Source organism: Triturus cristatus, chromosome 7 (assembly GCF_964204655.1).
Source record: "Triturus cristatus chromosome 7, aTriCri1.1, whole genome shotgun sequence".
Taxonomy (NCBI): Eukaryota; Metazoa; Chordata; class Amphibia; order Caudata; family Salamandridae; genus Triturus; species Triturus cristatus.
In genome coordinates this window covers 1,368,032,096-1,368,052,696 of record NC_140590.1, presented here as the reverse complement: position 1 = coordinate 1,368,052,696, position 20,601 = coordinate 1,368,032,096, and the positions used below count along the sequence as shown (strand labels likewise).

The 20,601-nt window shown below is 44.4% G+C and overlaps 1 protein-coding gene across 6 annotated transcripts in view; it reads right to left on the bottom strand.

Annotated features, from left to right (window-relative positions):
- MATN4 (matrilin 4) overlaps window positions 1-20,601 on the bottom strand; it is a 170,224-nt gene that overhangs the window by 69,074 nt on the left and 80,549 nt on the right. For all 6 annotated transcript variants that reach the window (XM_085619077.1, XM_085619078.1, XM_085619079.1 and 3 more), the window contains 2 exons: window positions 12,120-12,242; window positions 9,832-9,954 (listed from right to left, as the gene is read on the bottom strand). In XM_085619077.1, coding sequence (XP_085475203.1) covers window positions 9,832-9,954; window positions 12,120-12,242 — 246 coding nt within the window. The remainder of the gene's footprint in view (window positions 1-9,831; window positions 9,955-12,119; window positions 12,243-20,601) is intronic.

The following is a 20,601-nucleotide window of genomic DNA, read 5'->3' as shown; positions in this document are numbered from 1 at the left end:
AGGAGACGGCATTGATTTGCTTATTCATGGAGAGCGTTGAGTCGAGGATGATTCCCAGGTTGCGTGCGTGGTCGGTGGGTGTCGGGGCTGCCCCCAGTGCTGTCGGCCACCAGGATTCGTCCCAGGCTGAAGGGTTGGAGCCGAGGATGAGGACCTCCGTCTTGTCTGTGTTCAGCTTCAGTCGGCTGATCTTCATCCAGTCGGCGACGGCCTTCATTCCTTCGTGAAGGTTGGATTTGGCGGTGATGGGGTCCTTGGTGAGGGAGAGGATCAGTTGGGTGTCGTCGGCGTAGGAGATTATGTTGAGGTCGTGCTGTTGGGCGACGTGTGCGAGCGGGGGCCATGTTATGTTATGTTATGTTAGGGAGGTTTATAAAGCGCTTGGTTACGCTAGAAAGCGTGTCCCCGCGCTACAGCTGAAAGACTCAGAGCAGTAGTGAGGAGTAGGCACGACTATCTTGAAAAAAGGTGAGTTTTTAAATTCTTCCGGAAGCTGGATTCCGAGGGGTCTAGGCGGAGATTAAGAGGCAGGGCGTTCCAGCGCTTCGCTGCCAAATGGCGAAAAGAGCGTCCACCCATACGAGCCTTTCTGACCCTAGGGACCACAAGTAGACCTCCGTGAGAAGAGCGCAGAGCGCGAGAAGGTACATACTTGATAACAAGGTTCAGGAGTGGTCTAGGAGCTTTCCGAGCAAGAATGCGATGGCAGGTGCAGAGGGCTTTAAATTCCACTCTGCTTCTCACTGGCAGCCAGTGGAGAGTGTGAAGGGCAGCTTTCGAATCCGATCTATTAGTAGTTTTAAGGATGAGGCGGGCTGCCGCGTTCTGCAATACCTGGAGGCGGTTTATTGCCTTACAGGTGGCTCCCAAGTACAAAAGGTTGCCGTAGTCTAGGCGCGATGTCACGAGGGCATGTACCAGCGTTCTCCGGGCGGACATAGGAAGGAGAGCAAGGACCTTGCGTAGGATTTTTAAAACGCTAAAGCAGACACCCGCCACTCGGTTTATTTGGGGTCCAAAAGACAGGTCAGCATCGAGCCATACGCCCAGGTTTTTAACTTCCTGACGGGGCATAGGTGCCTGCCCTAGGCCTGGGGGCCACCATGCCGACGACCAGGCGGAAGGACTCCCCCCCACCACGAGTACCTCGGTCTTGTTGCCATTTAATTTCAGGCAATTAGTGGACATCCAGGTTGCAAGATCTTGCATGCAAGCTCTGAAACTGTCCATAGCAAGTCCGGGCGCTCGAGAGAGGGAGATAACCAACTGTGTGTCATCGGCATATGACACGATTTCCAATCCATGACTCGCGGCAATTGAAGCCACTGGAGAGACATAAAGATTAAATAAAGTTGGGCTCAGGGACGATCCCTGGGGAACGCCCTGTCCCAAACCTATGTCTCTAGAGTAGTGATCACCCAGGCGGACTTGGAAGCTTCTCCCAGTCAGGAACGATTGGATCCATTGAAGTGCAGCCTCAGATATTCCTCCGTTATTCAAACACTGTAGCAAGTTGGCATGAGCAACAGTGTCAAATGCTGCACTCAGGTCCAATAGGATGAGGGCCATGGTGTGACCCTCATCCGCCCCCTGACGTAGGGATTCCACCGCCGTCAGTAATGCAGATTCTGTAGAGTGACGGGGACGAAAACCGAATTGAGTATCGTGTAATAATGTGGCTTTTTCAACAAAATCCATCAGTTGTAGATTGACCGTTTTTTCGGCTACTTTGGCTAAGTATGGTAGGAGAGAAATTGGCCGCAGGTTCTCAAGTTTCTCAAAACTAATGGTAGGTTTCTTCCTTAAAGGTAGGACCACCGCCTTTTTCCAGTCTTTAGGTACTGTCATGGTACTAAAAGACACGTCTAGTAGATGTCTGATGTACGGTTCTAATACCACCAGACTATCCGCTAGACGTTTAGCCATGTAGATGTTGATCAGTGTCGGGCTGAGGGAAGAGCCCTGGGGTACGCCGCAGATGATCGTGGAGGCTTCGGATCGGAAAGGGGAGCGGCGGACGCTCTGGGTTCTGCCGGAGAGGAAGGAGGTGGTCCATTCCAGAGCCTTGTCTCGGATCCCTATGGCGTGGAGGTGCGTGCATAGTGTGCGGTGGCAGACGGTGTCGAAGGCGGCGGAGATGTCCAGGAAGATGAGGGCCGCGGTCTCACCGTTGTCCAGCAGGGTCCTGATGTCGTCGGTGGCGGCGAGGAGGGCAGTCTCAGTACTGTGGTTGCTGCGGAACCCACACTGGGAAGGGTCCAGGATTCTGTTTTCTTCAAGGTATCGGGTTAGCTGTCTGTTGACGATCTTCTCGATGACCTTGGCCGGGAACAGGAGCAGGGAGATGGGCCGGAAGTTCTTGAGGTCTCTTGGTTCCGCCTTGTGTTTTTTGAGTAGGGCGCAGATGGGGTGCGATGGAGCTGCTGGCTTTGTTGAAGGTGTGGTGAGGGAAAGGGTCTGACGGGGAGCCGGAGTGGATTGGGCTCATGGTCTTGATGGTGTAATCGAGGTTCACGTTGGCCCAGGCTAGCAGGGGGTCATGGTCGATGGTGTGCAGAGAGTCTGTTGTGTTGATGTCTGTTGGGGCTGTCTAGGTGTTGAAGCTGTCGTGGATGTCTGCTATCTTGCGGTGGAACAAAGCGGCGAGGGAGTCGCACAGGGCTTGCGACGGGGGGATGTCGTTGGTGTTGGAGCTGGGGTTGGAAAGTTCCTTCACGATGTTGAAGAGCTCCTTGCTATTGTGTGCGTTGTTGTCGAGGCGGGCTTTGAAGGAGGTCATCTGGGCAGTCCTGATGAGGTGATGGTGGTTGCGGGTGGCGTCCTTGTGGGCTGCGTGGCTGTCCGGAGTCTGCTCACTGTGCCATATTATTGCTCTTTCTAATTTGCACATAGGTTATATTTATTCCGATGTGTGGAGATATAGAGTTCTACAAGGTAAGATAACATCCTGTTGGTTTCATGACACTCTGTTGCTAGTTAAAATTATTTGCAAAGTCAAGATGATTTGATTAGGAGTATCAGGTCTCTAATTGCTCAAAGAGCCAAAATATGATCATCCCAAGTGAGGTGGCTAGATGGACCCTACAAGTACACCTTGGAAAATAATGATATGGTATTTGAGGCCATGCTTATACCCCCAGAGATGAACAAGCTCACTAAATCTCGTCTAGCCTAAGGTGTATACAATACAGCAACAAATGGGCAACCCAATAAACCGTGGTGAGCTTGGGTATCAACTAGAGTAAAGGTAATAAGCCAATAAGTGAATCATTTAAATGAATTGTCTGTCCCAAAAATGGTGACAGATAAGATTAATTCTCAGGCAAAGTCTGAAACCAATAAACATCTGTCCGAATCATATAGAAAACAGGTGTACATAAAAACAAATGTATTGAAAAATCTCTTTTTGTTATAATACAGACCGTTTACAACAAAAGGTACAAAAAAAACACATAAATCCAACATACATTAAAAATATACATACAAGCCAAAATTTAATGTTTCTGGACCATAGATTAATGTATTAAAAGTCCACTCTGTATGATTATGGAATGAGTTCATTGCATAGAACAATTGATTCAATGGCGGCGATCCAAAGCTTCAGAAGAAAGAAATGGAACTGGTGTTAACCTTTTGCTCTCTAGTGTCAGCCGTACGTGAGACCATTTTCAGGACCACAAAAGCTACAGGAGTTTTAAGATGACCCCAAAAGACAATCAAATCAGGTTTTAAGTGTGTGTGTACACCTTGCTTAGGTGTTTTGACTAACTAGCATGTTACCAGATGCTGGAGTCATGCTTACAGGCCAGTCCCTTCCTTAGATTACATCCTTCAAATGATTTCATAAAAACTGTGTTCATAACGAGTGTGTTACTTGACAAGTTTGAATTTGCCTGATTGAATCTAAATCATTCTAATTGGTATAGGCAAAGTAGTCAAAACACCAAAGCAAGGTTTACACATACCTAAAACCTGCTTTATTTATCTTTTGGCATCAACTTAAAACTTGTGTAACTTTTGTGGGCCAAAGAGGAGTACTTTTTTGATGCTGAGATGGCTAAGAAAGTCTCTGAACTCTCAACTATTGAAGGGCGGACCCCCCATCTTGCAAAGATGCCATTTAATCTTTCGCTAACCTTTTCATGAGTGATGGATCTTCTACCAATGGAAAAAGGAAGTAGTCATCAACAATGACCATTAGATGATGTCAATTCTCAAGAGGACCAAAGAAATGGAACTGGTGTTAACCTTTTGCTCTCTAGTGTCAGCCGTACGTGAGACCATTTTCAGGACCACAAAAGCTACAGGAGTTTTAAGATGACCCCAAAAGACAATCAAATCAGGTTTTAAGTGTGTGTGTACACCTTGCTTAGGTGTTTTGACTAACTAGCATGTTACCAGATGCTGGAGTCATGCTTACAGGCCAGTCCCTTCCTTAGATTACATCCTTCAAATGATTTCATAAAAACTGTGTTCATAACGAGTGTGTTACTTGACAAGTTTGAATTTGCCTGATTGAATCTAAATCATTCTAATTGGTATAGGCAAAGTAGTCAAAACACCAAAGCAAGGTTTACACATACCTAAAACCTGCTTTATTTATCTTTTGGCATCAACTTAAAACTTGTGTAACTTTTGTGGGCCAAAGAGGAGTACTTTTTTGATGCTGAGATGGCTAAGAAAGTCTCTGAACTCTCAACTATTGAAGGGCGGACCCCCCATCTTGCAAAGATGCCATTTAATCTTTCGCTAACCTTTTCATGAGTGATGGATCTTCTACCAATGGAAAAAGGAAGTAGTCATCAACAATGACCATTAGATGATGTCAATTCTCAAGAGGACCAAAGAAATCAATAGGAATTGTCTCCCAAGCATGGTTAGACAATTCTCACATGCCTAATGGCTGCTGAGTAAGGTGTGATAATAGACAGTTGCATAAGTGTCAGGTCTTTAACTCTCTTTCAACATTTTCGCTGAAATGAGGAAACCAGACTCTGTTTCGAAGATCTCTCTTTGTGGCAACTATCCCTCTGTGTCCCTCATGGGCTCCTGCAATTAGTAGTTTGTCTACCTCACATGATGAAGCCTTCCTGAGTTACAGGCAGTTCATCGCTGACATTTCTGAATTTTAAGTACTCACTGACACTGGTGAGCAGTCAAGAGTGCTGGTTCTAAGACTGGTGAGCAATAATGTCTTTCAATTTCAACATGTCACTATCTTGGCTCGTAGCAGTGATTATTTGTTCTAATAGCATGGCAGCGGGTGTGCTTGATTTTACATCTAAATTTATATAGGCTTAAGCGGTCCTAGATGGGGTTCTGGGGCATTGTAATGGCACTCTTGAAAAATAATTAGTAGAATTTTTATCATTCCATGGAAGGTGAACAATTGTGTAGTTGTATTCTTGTAATCTAAGACTCCAACGCTCGAAGCAAGGAGGCGTCTTGGCTTTAGGATTACCAAATATTGTCATTAGTGCTTGATGACCGGTCACTACTGTGAAAGGTTTTCCATATAAGAACACATGGAAATATTCACAAACCCAGACCACTGCCAAGCTTTCATTCTCAGGTTGGTAATAGGCACAATCAGTTTGTGACAAACTTTTACTGGCGTAAGCCATGATAGGTCTTTGAGCATTTCACCTTCCATTGTGCTGTGCAAGAATTGTGCCCAACCCAACTGGGTGATGATTTCAGTAGACCATTTCAGTGGCTTGTTTGATTCTCTTGACACTTTTCTTGCATTCACGTGACATTGAAACACCACATTCTTTTTAATCAATTCTTGTAACAATGACCATGGCAAAGTCTTGTATGTATCTAAAATAGTAACTGGCCATCCCAAGGAATGAACGTAAAATAGAAATGTCCTGTGGGGAATTAGCAGTAGATAGCGCTTGCACTTTGGCTAGATCAGGTGTCATACTCTCATCAGAAACTATATGGCCAAAACATTTCAGTTTTTTCTAATGGAATTGACTTTTGTCAGCATTCAAAGACAAACCAGCATCATTTAGCAAATGACATACTTACCTGAGAGCTTTTTGAAGCTCTCTCTGAGTTGCTCCGAAGATTAATATGTCATCACTATAGTTGAAGGCATTTACAAGTCACTGTATCATACGTCGAATGACATCTTGGAAAATGTCTGCATAGAGGGTACATCAACAATCTTTTGCTTATAGTGAAACAGACCAATGTGCGTAGAAAAGGTTGTAATGTACCAGCAATTCTCTTCAAGTTCCACCTGGTGATATCCTTTGTTTAAGTATAGTCAGGAGAAAAACGTGTCACTTTTGAATTGAGTTATCATATCAGCAATGTGCTGTATGGGATGAAATTCTCTCTCAATTGCCTTGGTGGCCTGACAAATGTCAACGCTAATGCGTACAGCTCCTTAACTGTCTCTTTTAGGCACTACTTCCATGGGAGAAACCCATGGAGTTTGACTAGTGGAATGTTCAATGATATTATGTTTGGGCAACTAATCAAGTTTTCTTTTAACAGCTTCTTGCAAGTGAAATGCAATTTGTCTGTGTCTTTGGGCAATAGGACAAACATCCACGTTTATATATAGCTGCACTTTCATGATGTTCACTGATATTAGTCTTATATCAGCAGCGGTGATGAAACTGAGCACTGAGCAGACAGGCACTTGAGGCCATACATGAATAGGTGCTGGCACCACTGTTTTCTTGTGTTTCATCATAGCTACAAAAGAACCTTCACTCTTAAAAGGTATCAATGTGGTCCATGCATATACTTTCGTTTTCAATTGCGTAAGTTTTGGCAATGGAGAAAATTCATAATATTTCTTCTCAGTCATAATGTTGATCGATGCACCACTCTTAGTAATAAAAGGTATCGAACACCCATTTATCTTGAGGGCAAACTTGGGACAATGTTTGTTGGTCTTTGGTGCTTTTACATGTTTATCTTTCTTTCGTCTGTGTTTTTTCTTGCATTCGACTAGTTCCACATGTTAATGCCTCTATGAAGTAAACATTGTCATTGCACAGTAATCATTGTCACTTTCACTTGAAACAGACACTGAGGGACTTTTTAACAATGATTTTTATAGTGCTCGACTTCGCTTGGTGTCGTTTTACCTCAGTTGGTGTTACATGCCAAATGTCCTTGATGCAAGGCTTGTTTGGCTCTTTTGTCATTATGCTGTGATGCACTTAATTTTCCCTTCGCCTAGCAAACCATCACAAAATGGTTCACTTTGCCACAGCCGTTGCAAATCTGTACAATGGTGGGACATCTACTGTTGTACAAAAACAACAATCCACATCTGAAGCATTTTTTAATTTTCCATGGAGACATCAATTTGCGTCCCTCAGCTTTAGGCATTGGCTTACTTTTCATGTTCATGACTGACACATTGTGGGCACCTACACCCTCCATGTGCACCACTTGTCGATTAGCAAGCTCTTCAGCGTGGGCAGGCAAGATGGCCTGCTCTAAGCTTAGAGTTTCCTTTAGCATTCATCATCAAAAAGAATCTGACAGATATCCATCTATCACTCTAAGGTGTGTAGGTTCCTCGTCATTAAATTAATTGAACTTGCAGTGCTTTATGAGGAGATCCAGGCTCTCAACATATTCATCAACGGTTTCATCTATTCTCTGGAGTTCTTGACTGAAGATATATTGCTCATAATCTACATTTGGCACTAGTTTGAATTTTACATTCAAAGCTGCTTTGATGTGATTGTATCCTACTTCACCATCCTGTGGTATCTTTGTTATGGCCTCTTTTACCCCTTCACCAGCCATGTTCTTAAGATACTTTTTGTCATGTTTCCTCGATTGCGTCTATGAAATCTTCAAAAGTCTCTATCCAAGCAGTTCATCTATTACCAATATTGTGTTGTTTGGCAGTATCAAATAATGATGGCAGGTTTAAGAAGGCAGCAACAGTATAAATATTCTTGGAAAACAGCGGTCTCTCCAATGCTTTTTGGTGAACTTGCTCATGCAAACATTCTCTAGAGTCTTGTAACGTGCTGGCTTCAGGGTCAACCTTGACAGTTGGAGGAGCTTTGGCCTTGCCCTTGCTCTCCAATGGAGCTCTTTATTTTAATGGAGATCTGTAGAGTTGTTCTGAACCCCCACTCAGCAGCTTTTGGTGGCCGGCCGCTTCTTTTATAGACAGCTCCGCACGCACTACCCTGGCCCTCTCTCTGGGGCCACTCCACAGCAGGCGGTGCCCTGATGACTGTTTTTAGTTGTTTCGGTACGTAGACAAGTGTTTTCGCAGTCAAATTATTTGATAAGCAGATAATGTTATGATATTCAATTGGCTTCACGATTAAATGTCTTTTTGTAACCACCTGGTGGATCTCTGCTTAATAGCACATAAGATTACATTTTAACTTGTATTGGATTGTCACAATATGCTGTTTTTGAAGACCTGGTTCCATCCGTCTTTAGCATTACCACACCGCATGACATTTAGCAATAATTTGCATAGTACTGAAGTACCTCTGCTTGCGTCCTCTTCATTTGACTCTCAGGCACTGATGGGTAGATTTTCAATGATGCTTTCTTTGTTCGCACAAGCTTTACACAGGCTGGCTTTGCGTGGAGACTCCACATGTGCCAGTGTCGATTCTGCTCTCCTACTGCAGCACGTTTGGCATGCACAAGCAGTTTGCTGGACCACGGCAAGGGAGAATGCTGTCGACCTACAGGTTACTTATCCCCTACTCATCATCAGTTGTAGTGTCCTGCTTAGTTTGGGTACTCGCCAATGACTACGCCACACACAGAGAGTAGCTATATACGTCTTTATTCTTCAGCGTGTAAGCAAGAATTCAACATTCGAAACCTGCATTTACTTCATTACCCTCCAATGCTGATGTCACAGGTCTTCGGAGTCCATCAGAAACCAAAAGAGTTCCGTCATTCTTTATTTACACAACACTACACTCCTCTCTTTGCTTGCGTGTCATTGGTAGTTACTATTAGGTGTGCTTGCTAATTATTTTTATGTCAGTAGCTCAATTATCCGTTTTTAATTTGAGAGAAGGATGTTTACAAAGATTTGTTTGCTTATGCAGTTGTTTTAGTGGATTTATTAGTATTTGCCGGCTTAAACATAAACTCCTCTCTGCATATCACTGTTTAAATACATATCATTCTTACTGGCAGGGTTTGATTCTTTCACCATCAGTGCAATTAAATTATGTTTGTTTCTTGCTACCGATTTATAAAGCCGAAATGCACATGCAGGCCTCTTACACTTCTCATATCCTTTATTCCCATTGAGAGTTCATTCCACTAACATCACAATATTTAGAGAACTAAAATTCTGGCCTTTACAGTATGGCCACACCAAGATTTGCATGATGCCAAGTCGGTCAAAACCTTTTTATCTGTTAGCATAGAGATGGGTGAAGCATTCTCTGCTTTACTACTTTCTTTTCCTGACAAGGCAGACTCACTTCTGGATAACCTCCATGTCTCCATCGACAATATTAAAATATAATCTCTGGAATTTGTACTTTAAAAAGAAGCATTGGTAATGTGAATTGGACTGGCTTTCATGTTTTAATGCATGCAAATACTGGCATGTGCAAATTTTGTTTGCATTCATTAGCAGTTTAAAGGCAGACGTATTGGCTTTGCCAGTGCTTGTGCTTTTTCTTCTAAAGACATGTCACATTCCAAAAAACACAGATCTTACTTTAAAGCGCACAGTGATAGAAAAAACATTCTAGGAAAGACAGATGTGAAGATAAGTGAATATAATGTCTTGAATACGCAGCCCAGGATACTACTGAACACCAAAGTCAGCGCTGTATACTTGAAATAACTTACTTGTACATGTCTTTTTGTCTTGGTTGAGGTAATAACCGGCACGGCAGCGACATAAGTATGAGCCTGGAGAGCTGACACAAATATGTTCACATCCATGTTTGCCTTCAGCACAAAGGTCGATTGCTGAAAAAGTGACATGCACATATATTATTTTAATTCTATTTTTGTTTACAAATGCAAATTAACACTGGTTTTTCTATTGTTTTATAAAGTGCCTGCTGAGGACCTGCTACTTATTTTCCATCTTTCCCCAGTCTGAAGGAATGAATGTATGAATGAACGAATGAAAATTTCTAAAGTATGCCTAAAAAAGAGACGCCCTGGCACTAACCTGAAAATGAATGATCCTAGCCAAAAGCTAGACGGAAGCAGTGAAAAAAAGGGAGGGTGTTCCATGCTTTAACCGAAACTACATAGACTTAGATGCAGTGACTTAATGAAGAGAGTCAGATTGTACATTTCTAGATGGATTGTATTTAGTGAAGCGAGAGGCCATTTAACTGTAAATTGGAGTCGTAAATAGCCTTGTAGCAGAAATAAAGCGCTTTGAAGAGGCTACGTTTGTGAGCAGGGAGCCAAAGGAGAAGAGCAAGATATGGAGAGACATATGTATACCCTTACTTAGGCCTAGAATCAGACGGGCAGAAACTTTCTGAACCAGTTAGTGTCCTTTGGTCAGGTAGCTTGGAAAACCAAGGAATTGCAATAATCCAACAGGTGGTTGTAAACTTGTTAATATGAGCTTCAAAGAACTACTGTGTATCAAAAATAATGGCAAGAATATCAGCAGTCTGAGAAGGAAGTGGGGGGAGCCCTGACATGTCGGGCCACTAATCCGAATACCACAAGGCAGAGTTAACAAAGACTTAGGGCCTGATTACGAGTTTGGTGCTGTGGGTGGAGGCTGCCACACCACCGCCCTGCTCCCACACTGCCAAACTCGTCCGCACACCGCCTGCCAGATTATGAGTTAATTTGTGGTCTGGTGGTCGGTGTGTTGGCGGTCCCACAGCAATGCCTGTTAGAAAGGCACCGTAAAGTGAGCACCAAAGCACGTTGCTGCAAGGCATGGACTGTGAAGTCCATGCCGTGCAGGAACTGGGGGTGCATGCAGACAGGGGGCTCACCATGTGCCCCCCTGCATGCATCCCCTGACCCAGAAGCATGAATCCCCTGTAAGGCCCCCTTCGTTTTCTTAACTGTGGCTGTGAGGAAACTAGTAAAATGCTTGGGGGTGCCGCAGTGGCACCACCAGCATATTGCTGGGCCAGACCGCTGCACCACGTATCCCAGGCGGTTGCGGCAGTCCTGTGGCGGTGGGACAACGCACTCATAATGCAGCAGTTGGACCACCAGTGCAGAAGTTCCCACCACGCCACTGCGAGTTTGACGGTCCGATGGACCGCCAAACTTGTAATCAGTCCCTAAAAAACCTTTGCCTTCCCTGCATTCAGAGTTAGCGAGCTGAGTATCATCCAGGCAGCAATAACACAAAGACAGGATTTAATTGCTTCCGAAGTGTTTGTTGGTCACTTTCTAAGCTAAAGACAATTTGCATATTGTCTGCATAAGTAAAAAACCTGAGAACGAATGAGCCAATATGGTTAGCCAGGGGTGAAACATACACATAGAATAAAGTACTGATTAGGGCTGAACTCTCAGAAACACCAGTGGTAATGACTTCAAACAGTGGCAGTCAAAAATTGACTGTGATCCAGCCCATGCTGTTATATTTTTATGTTGGTTACAGTTTTTTACTTTGTTTTTGCTTATGTTATTGTTTTGGTCTTTTTGATTATGTGGCTTATGTATTTCTTATTGTTTGCTCTGCCTAATTGTTGCAGCACTGGCATTTGTTTGCACATTATAAATAATATTTAACTTCTAGAACCTAAATATACCCTTATCTATATCTTTTTACAACACTATCCACCTTTTCATCATCATCATCACCGAAAATGATAATTTTCAGTAAATTCATAAAATGCTAACCAATTTTTAATTAAAGTTTCATTGCTATTCCTAAAAATGTTGACTGTATACAGTGACTAATGTGTTTAATTAATTTACATTGTTATTATCTTTTTTCACTGTGTAATGTCTTCATCTTTGATTTGTGGTTATGGCATTCGTTTATTATGATTTGTTTAGTTGGACATAACACCTTGTTGTCAACCTGTGAAAAAGGTATTGCTGTACATAATTGTATACACTTCGTGGAATCAGAACATCACACTTCTCTGGTGCTGCGGTGCAAAGAACAGCTTAAATAAAGTAAGTAACCTTACGAGAGCATGACTTTCCATCTTCTCCAAGCCGGTATCCTGGATTACATTCACAGTAATAGGATCCTGGCACACTGACGCAGGTGTGGTCACAACCATGGTCCATTTCAGTGCACATATCTATAGCTGAAAGACAGAATGCAGAAGCATACCTTCAGTGATTCAAAATGCATTAAATGCTTGAAACAGTTGAATCTCAAGTACACCTTGATTTCTGCCATGTGAATAAAACTAAATATGACCCTACTAAACATGTTGCTGGATGCATGTATACTTATAAATATGCGTTCTCACATGACATATGAAGGATGTCAAATTTGAGTGTCATTAGCACAACAAAAGCCTTCCCTTGATTGTAGAGAAGACAGCATGTGCCATGTTCCCACAACGTACTCAATGAGACTATATTAGCTGTTTTATCAATTCTAATGGTGAAAAAATAGCATGGTATATACAGCATTATATAATCTAGCATAATGCACTATTTATTACCATTGTTCAGGCGAGTGCATAATGACAAACTCTAGACTTTCCCTCTTGTGAGTCATGACTCCTCACCAAACTAAACAATGATCATAAATAGCATATTAAACTCAGACCCCTCTGAATGTATACTATTTGTCTTTAGCTTACACCTTTTATTTGGAACGAGACAACACAGCAGTGTGTGTTATTATTCAAGAATAACAAGAAAAAAACTAACATTATCAATTAGCAAATGTTCTTGAAATTGCAAGACTAAGTTGTGGCTATTGTAGTTTTCTGCACATCTTTGGGTTTTTAGTCCAGTTACAATAGGCAATGGACCACAAACCCATGACACAGATATATGATCCCCAAAAGTGTGAATGTATATGCACTCAGATCTTAACTCTTTAATAATTATAAAATGATAACCTTCAAATGTATTACTTTCTTTAAGAAAGTTGTTCAATTAACTTGAATAACTTATGTTATGTGGGCACTTATAAAATAGGTCATAGTACTCACAACATATAATGTGGCCTTGGGTCCCCTGACTAAATCATCAGCAACAACATAAATGTCTGAATATTCGATGGCCTTTGTCAGTTGTATTTTTGGTACTTGTGGCTTGTCAGATGTATCGGAGTTCCAAAGGAGCTCAGAATATATGCATATGTAATTTCAAAAGCTGATTGTGGTGCTAACAGGATTTCAAAACCAATATATATTTTCTCAGGCTTTATGAAAAAGTACATTGTTTTCCGAAGATAATGTCCATACGACGACGAGTGACAGGAGAAATTGCTAACAGTTATGCCACATCCTTCCTTCAGGAAAGGAACAAAACAGGTCTGCTTAATGTATGTTATATGTGTTATTGTTCTAATAGAATAATTCTAACAAGAACAGCCATTTATATTGCACATAACACAAACACAGTGGTTTCTCTAAAAGCAGATACACTTGATGTAGTAAGATAACTCAGTGGGATAATGCTCCCTCAGTTGAAATTTGTGGCGAACTTGAAGATCACAAGTTTAAATCTCATATAACCAATTTTACTTGTTATCCTTCTAAAGTTGGTAAAACCAGTACCCCTAAATTGGAGTTGGGTAAAAATAAAAAAACAGCAATACTGTGGTAACATCAGCATCTGAAAAGCAAGTACACGAGTCTATGTGTGTGTGTGTGTGTGTGTTTATGCCCCTATATATTCATGCAAAAGGCCTGTCACTTTCACACAAGGATGGGATTAAGGCCATGGTTTTTCTTTGAAGAGTGTGGGTCAGTCTTTGATCTCTCACATCTTAGAAAGCCCAGGGGTGTAATACATGCTCTTGGAAGCCCTGTGGCACCCACGAAAAAACTAAGTGGCCAGCTCCTGCCAGCAGCCACAGTGGGTGCTGGCTGGGGAGCCGACAGGTGCCGCGTGGACCTTGGGACTTCCTCCACAGCCTCTAACAAATTTTACAGATGTGCCCTGGGTGGGCACCGATGCACCCAGCCAAAAAAATGTACGGCTCTCATCAGTACCCACAATGGATATCGTCTAAGCAGACAGCAGGCTCAACAAAAAAAAAGCTGGTGGTGTCCAAGATGGGGTCAGGACACCCACAAAAACAGAATACAGAGGAAAGGAAGAAGTTATAGGTTAGAAATTAAACATTTTTTGGTGCATGGTAGTGTCCCAATAATTAGGTGTTGTGGAAGACTGCAAGGAGTACAACAGCCCCCCAGAAATACTTAACAGATTATTCTATATTTCCAGTGGTCTATCCAGAATGACCCTTGGAAAATCCATTGATAGTTTTAAGTAATGCCGGAGCTGGAGATTTTGCTCTTCAGTTTGGGAATGCATGAATCCCTTGTGGTAGGTCTTACTGTTACATTGTGTGGCTTGAGGAGTTTAAAAGTAAGAGTCTGACACTTGTTTAAAGTTGTTTTGACTTCAAATTCTTTATATAAATGTTTATTGGCATATGTTGTAATGATCCATTGAACCCTTGCCAAAAATATTAGGCCTGGTTTTCATATATTGAGAGTGACGTACATTTGAAAAAAATTAGATAGTCACTGATAAAACAAAAAGTTAAAGGAATAGTTACAGTTAGGTATTCAAACAAACCGTAGATTCACTGAAAAATCAAAGCTTTAAGTGACATTATAGTTAGGTCACAATGCCAATTCAACATAACATTTTAATTGGAAAAAAAAATGAAATTCACCAGTTATAGTCAGCTGAAGTAATTATTACTTGTGCCCTGAAGTAACTCACAATCCAATTTAAAAGAATAGACAAAAATGTATTAATCAAAAAAGACACCAACATGATCAACTTGAATAAGGGGAACCGGAGAAATGACTTTTTAAAAAGTTATTAAAGAAAAAGTTCCTAGAAAAAGGAGAGCACACATTTACCGTATCAGTTCAAAGATAACCCAGAACTAGGTACAATGTCAGGCTGACTATATTGGAGCATATATCAGACACACTAACACCCTTATGCATCAACCCAAAATCCAGTCGGTAAAATACCGATTCGGTAATAGCTCCCGGTATTAAGGAAAAAATACCCAATCCCAATGCATCAACCCAAAAGCAGAAATCGCTATTTAAGGAATCCTTAAATAGCGATTCTTTAAATAGGGATTCCTTAAATACCGATTCCTTAAATAGCGATTGCATTTAAGGAATCCCAAAGTGAGATTCCTTAAATGCAATGCATCAAAGTTAAAAAATTAGCGATTTCGCTAATAGGGGGAGCAAATTACCATGAAGATGAACTGCATGGTAATTTGCAAAAACTTTGAAAAATGCACTTTTGTGCATTTTTCAAAGTTTCATGTTGCGCACACACATGCCCTTAGAGCATGTGTGTGTGCAACATATGTGCACATATCATTTTCAGGGGTGCAACAGGGTGTCCTTCTGACACCCTGGCACCCTTGAAAGTGCTCCCACTATTAGCGATTCGGTAATACCGAATCGCTAATACAGACTGGCTTTACATTCATTCCTATGGGTCTCCAAGCCCATAGGAATGAATGGGTAGGTATTCCTTATTACCGATTCGGTATTACCGATTCGGTAATAAGGAATATTAAGGAATCGCTATTTGAATAGCGATTCCTACATGCATAGCCTTTTGCTATTCCTTATTAGCGATTCCTTATTTTTCGCTAATAAGGAATCGCAAATGGCATTGTTGATGCATAGGCCCCTAAGTTGTCAAACTCCCTTTGAAGTCATAGATTTTGCTCACAGTCAAAACTGAATTTCGAAGACACTTAAGTACTTACACCACAGAGATGCATTTGCCACCTCACCCCGGTTCTAAGTTTAACTGGATGGCTTAGGTCTTTTTTTTGGTGCCACCAGTGGAGCAAGGCTGGAAGCTGTAGCCGGCAGAGCTCGACAAGGCCAGATATCTTGACCACAAGGTCTCACTGAACCAGTTTTCAGCATGTCAAAATGCTCCAAGCTGGACAAACCTGCTTTTCTTGCCCACATTAAATGGACCCTCATCGGCCAAGCTTCAGCACTTTTTTTTTTTTATCCGCATCTCACCAAAGACTTCCACAGATTTGACAAGCCAACATTATCTCGTTCCTGGGGGCCTCTTTGGCTCGCTGTTTCTGTCCAGGCCCCTTGGCCTTCCTCTCGTATTTGAGGACTGGTGTAATCATAGGACCTTTTAAGTGGAGATTTCTTTTTTTTTTTCCCTTTTTCTTTTGTGATTCGTTGGTGGATTGAATCAAATCAGATGTCTCTGCCGTGCCCAACTTGTCAGGGGTTGCCAAATGTTATGATGACTGTCATCCCTGGTGTCTTGGTCTAATCTTGCCATTCTTATGGCGGCTCTCAACCATTCTTCCTTGCCCGGAGCGATGTTATCCTTCCACTTGATACAAATTTCTCTTCTTGCCAGGAGGATCAGATATAGGACGAGGATCATGTGATCCTGTGGGAGCACGCCATTGGTAGAATCGTTCTTACCAAAAAACACCAGGGATACGTCTACAACTATGTCTACTTCTAATATGGATGAGAGGATATCTTTCAAGCCTTTCCAATATGTTGTTAATTCAGGGCACTGGAAGAAAATGTGTAGATCATTGGCTTGTACAAGACTACATCTTGGGCAGCTTGGAGGCGGGATTGGTGCAAATTTTGCAATTTTGGCTGAGGTATAGTATAGTCTGTTTATTACAAAAAAATGATTTTTCTTCAGGGATGCCGGCTTTATATATTTATACAATAATTTTAATGATGAATAAAATAGCTCCTCAATGCAGGTGTCTAAAGGTGATCCATTCCAAACTGAGGAGGGAGAGGAGGTCTTGATTTCCTCTGCTTCCTGAATTCGAGCATACCATAAGGCTATCTCCTTCTTCCTCGGGGATGTATCTTGTAATAATTTCTCTAGTTCCCAGTTTCCGACGATGTTATGTTTTTCTGCCTCGTACCAACTTTTTATTTGTAGATATTTAAACCTTGAGAGGTGAGGGCCTACTTTAACTGAGAGTACTTCCCAAGGAAGGATACCCTCTGAGTCAACCAGTTCTGACCACCTCTCCATACCTGAGTTTTTAATTGGTAATGCCAAACTGTCACACATACAAGGGGGGGTCCCCGGAGAATCCCAAATTGGAGCAAAATTCGAAAAATAGCCAATACCCCATATCTTCCTCATTTGATACCAATTTAATAAGGCAGATTTCAATACCTTTAGCCGGACCCTTTTAAAAAACCTTGGTGCACCATATTTATACAAAAACCTGCCTTGCCGGCTGCCGCCCTCAACTAACACCATTTCCCCCAGTACTCTCCCCCATGCAGTTGTATCTGGGTAGGTTAATAGCATTCTAACAGCTTTAAACTGGAAGGACATTAGATACCAGTTGATGTCAGGCAAGGCTAATCCTCCTTTAAGTAACTTCCTCCTAAGCTTCTTCCACGACATCCTAGATGTTTTTTGGCCCCAAATAAAGCTACCTATTTTACCCTGTATCTTGGCTATGGTTTTACCAGGAAAGGTTAATGGAATAGCATTGAAAATATAGGTTAATTTAGGGAGCACATACATTTTGACCAAGTTTACCCTTCCAAAGATGGTCAAAGGGAGGTTCTTCCATTTGGCAAATAAATAATCTATGTCCTTTTCGATTTTCCCAAGATTTATTAAAGTAATTTTATTTAAATCTTTTTTTTTTTTGAAAAACGTTTTTATTGGCATTTATGTGGAAAGACATACATAGGCACAAGTGATAGCGCCAGCGGCACGGAAAATTTACATAGCAAGCTTGCTCAGTCGCAGCCTTCTTGACCTCGCAGTCTTGTGGGCGCCCAGGCCATCCGACCCTATCCTAAGTAGGGCCGCCGGTGCGTTCCCGGGGGCAGCCGCTGTGTATGTCTTACCGGAGCGCGGCCTGATCTCTGCGCCGCAGGGGTGCCGCACAGTGTATTTGGACCCCTTTGCGTGGTGTCGCGAAGGCGAGAGAAATGAAGCCAGTGGGTAACTATGAACAAACTAGGGGCAAGGAACCAGGGGATGGGGGGGGGTGCACTATGTCGGCTATCAGGAATGCTTGTAGCTATGCGCTCGAGAGCTGGACCAACGTTAGAGAGCAAGGATTGAGAGGGGGGGGAAGCCGGGGGGGTCGCGGACGCCGAGATGGGGGAGCACGCCGGGGGGGGCTGGGGCATCAGCCGTAGCCTATGAGGGGTCCGGCGGCGGAGCGTGTGATACCTGCCTCTGCGAGGCACCGGGCGCTTGGACTGCCCGCGCCGCTCCCCGGGAGGGCTCCGAGGTCGCTGGCGCCCCCAGGGGATCAATCGGTTGTGTACTCGCTGCAGCCACTGTTTCCTGCGTGAAGGTGTGCAATAACATGGCCCATGGCATGGAGATCGGGTGTTTGCGCATCCCTCGGGCCTCCTCCGTCCTAAGTGTGGTTTCCTCCGCCTTGCCCCATTTCTTGACCGCTCCCACCCACGCCGCTGCCGGGGGCCCCCCCGGCGACTTCCAGTGCATACCGATGCATCGTTTAGCGAGGAGCAACATTAAGAAAGCAAACCTCCTTTCCACTTTCTGCGACTTGTGACGTTCATGAATACCCAGCGCACACGCCTCCCATGTGTCCAGGTCCCGGAACCCCGTAACCGCTTGTTGGGCAGTATGAATTGTGTGCCAGTAACTGTGTAGTGTCGGACAGTCCCAAAACATGTGCTTGAACGAGGCCGCGGGCTCCAGGCATCTAGGGCAGCCAAACGCCCCGTCAGGGTAATATTTCTGCAGCTTTTCAGGGGTTAGATATGCCCGGTGCAGGATATGCAGCTGTATGTTCTTAAACCGGTAATTGCGGGACACTTTTTTGGTGTATTCGAGGGCCCTAGCCCACTCCCTGTCATGTAGAGGCCGCTGGAAGTCGTCCTCCCAGTGGTCCCGGAGGGTCGCTAACGTAGGACTCCGCAGGGATCTCACCGCTTTGTATATCCACGTGACGATGTGGCGACCGGGACCCATCTGCAGTATCGCATGAATGACCGGGTGTGTGGGGGGCTCCGCCTCCATCCTTCCCCACTGCCTGTGGCAGTCCGTGAGAAGCTGCCGGTGCCGGAGGAATTGTCCCCCAGGTAGCTCGAAGTCCCCCGCCAGCGCCTCGAAGGACTGCAAACTTTCACCGGAGAACAGCATTCCCACCTCCGTTATCGCATGATCCGCCACGCCCGCATCATTTGCTCTGTGTAATATGTCCGGCCCCTAGGGAGCCCCACCAACGGCAGCAGTGGAGAGTACAGGGGGGTGCCCCGGCTGAGGCGACGAACACGTGCCAGGCAGGCGCGCGCCGTCATAACCTGAAGGGGCCGGGATACCGGCGGTGCTGCCCCCGGCAGCAGCATGCGGTGGACGGCCGGGACCGGGATCCGCCCCGCCTCTGTGATCAACTCCTCCTGCGCTCGGCCCGCCGTCCAACGCGACACCCACTGTAATTGGGCGGCAAGGAAATACGCCTCGAATGAGGGAGCCGCTAACCCGCCCTGATCCAGGGGCAGTTGCAGTTTCGCCAGGGCTATCCGCCGGCGGCCGCTGCCCCAAATAAGGGTCCCGAGCAGAGTATCCAACTCCCGGAACAGGGATCGCGGAGGAACCACCGGAAGATTGGAGAAGAGGTACAGCAGGCGCGGGACCAGGATCATCTTTGCAACGGCTATCCTTCCCGGCACGGCCAAGTGGAGGCCCTTCCAGAAATGAACCTGGGATCGGATGGTGCCCATCAGCGCGCGGTAATTCCCTTCATAGATGTCTTGCGGCGTATGGTACAGCTTAATGCCGAGGTAGCGGACTGCCTGGGGACTCCACGAGACTTCAACGTCTCCTATTCGTATCGGACCCTGGGGCACAACTTGTGTCAAGGGGTAGACAGTGGACTTGGCCCAGTTCCCCCTGAGGCCCGTCACCTCAGTAAAGTCATGCAGGATGCGCGATATCGGGGTCAAATCGATCGTGATGTCCCGGACGTATATGAGTACGTCATCGGCATACATCGATACTGCATGGGTAGAATTGCCTATCGGTATGCCCCATTCCCCACTCCCCCCGCGCAACATGATCGCCAGCGGCTCCATCGCCAAGGCGAAGAGTAGGGGGGAGAGGGGACACCCCTGTCTGGTCCCGCGTCGGATCGGAAAGGAGTCCGAAATGAGAGGGCCTACGCGCACTCTGGAGCTGGGCGAGGAGTAGCTGAGCCGGGTGTAGGCTAACAGTTTGGGTCCAACGCCCATGCGCAGTACGACCTGAAACAGGTAGGCCCAGGAAAGCGTGTCAAACGCCTTTTCAAGGTCAAGCACCAGACACGCTGCCCGAGGGAACCACTCCCGCACCTGGTCCTGCACGTGGAACAACCGCCGGATGTTAGAAGAGGTGTGCCTACCGGGCACGAATCCACTCTGATCCGGGTGAACCAGCCGTGGGAGGACCGTGGCGTACCTATCCGCCAGGGCCTTCCCATAGATTTTGTAA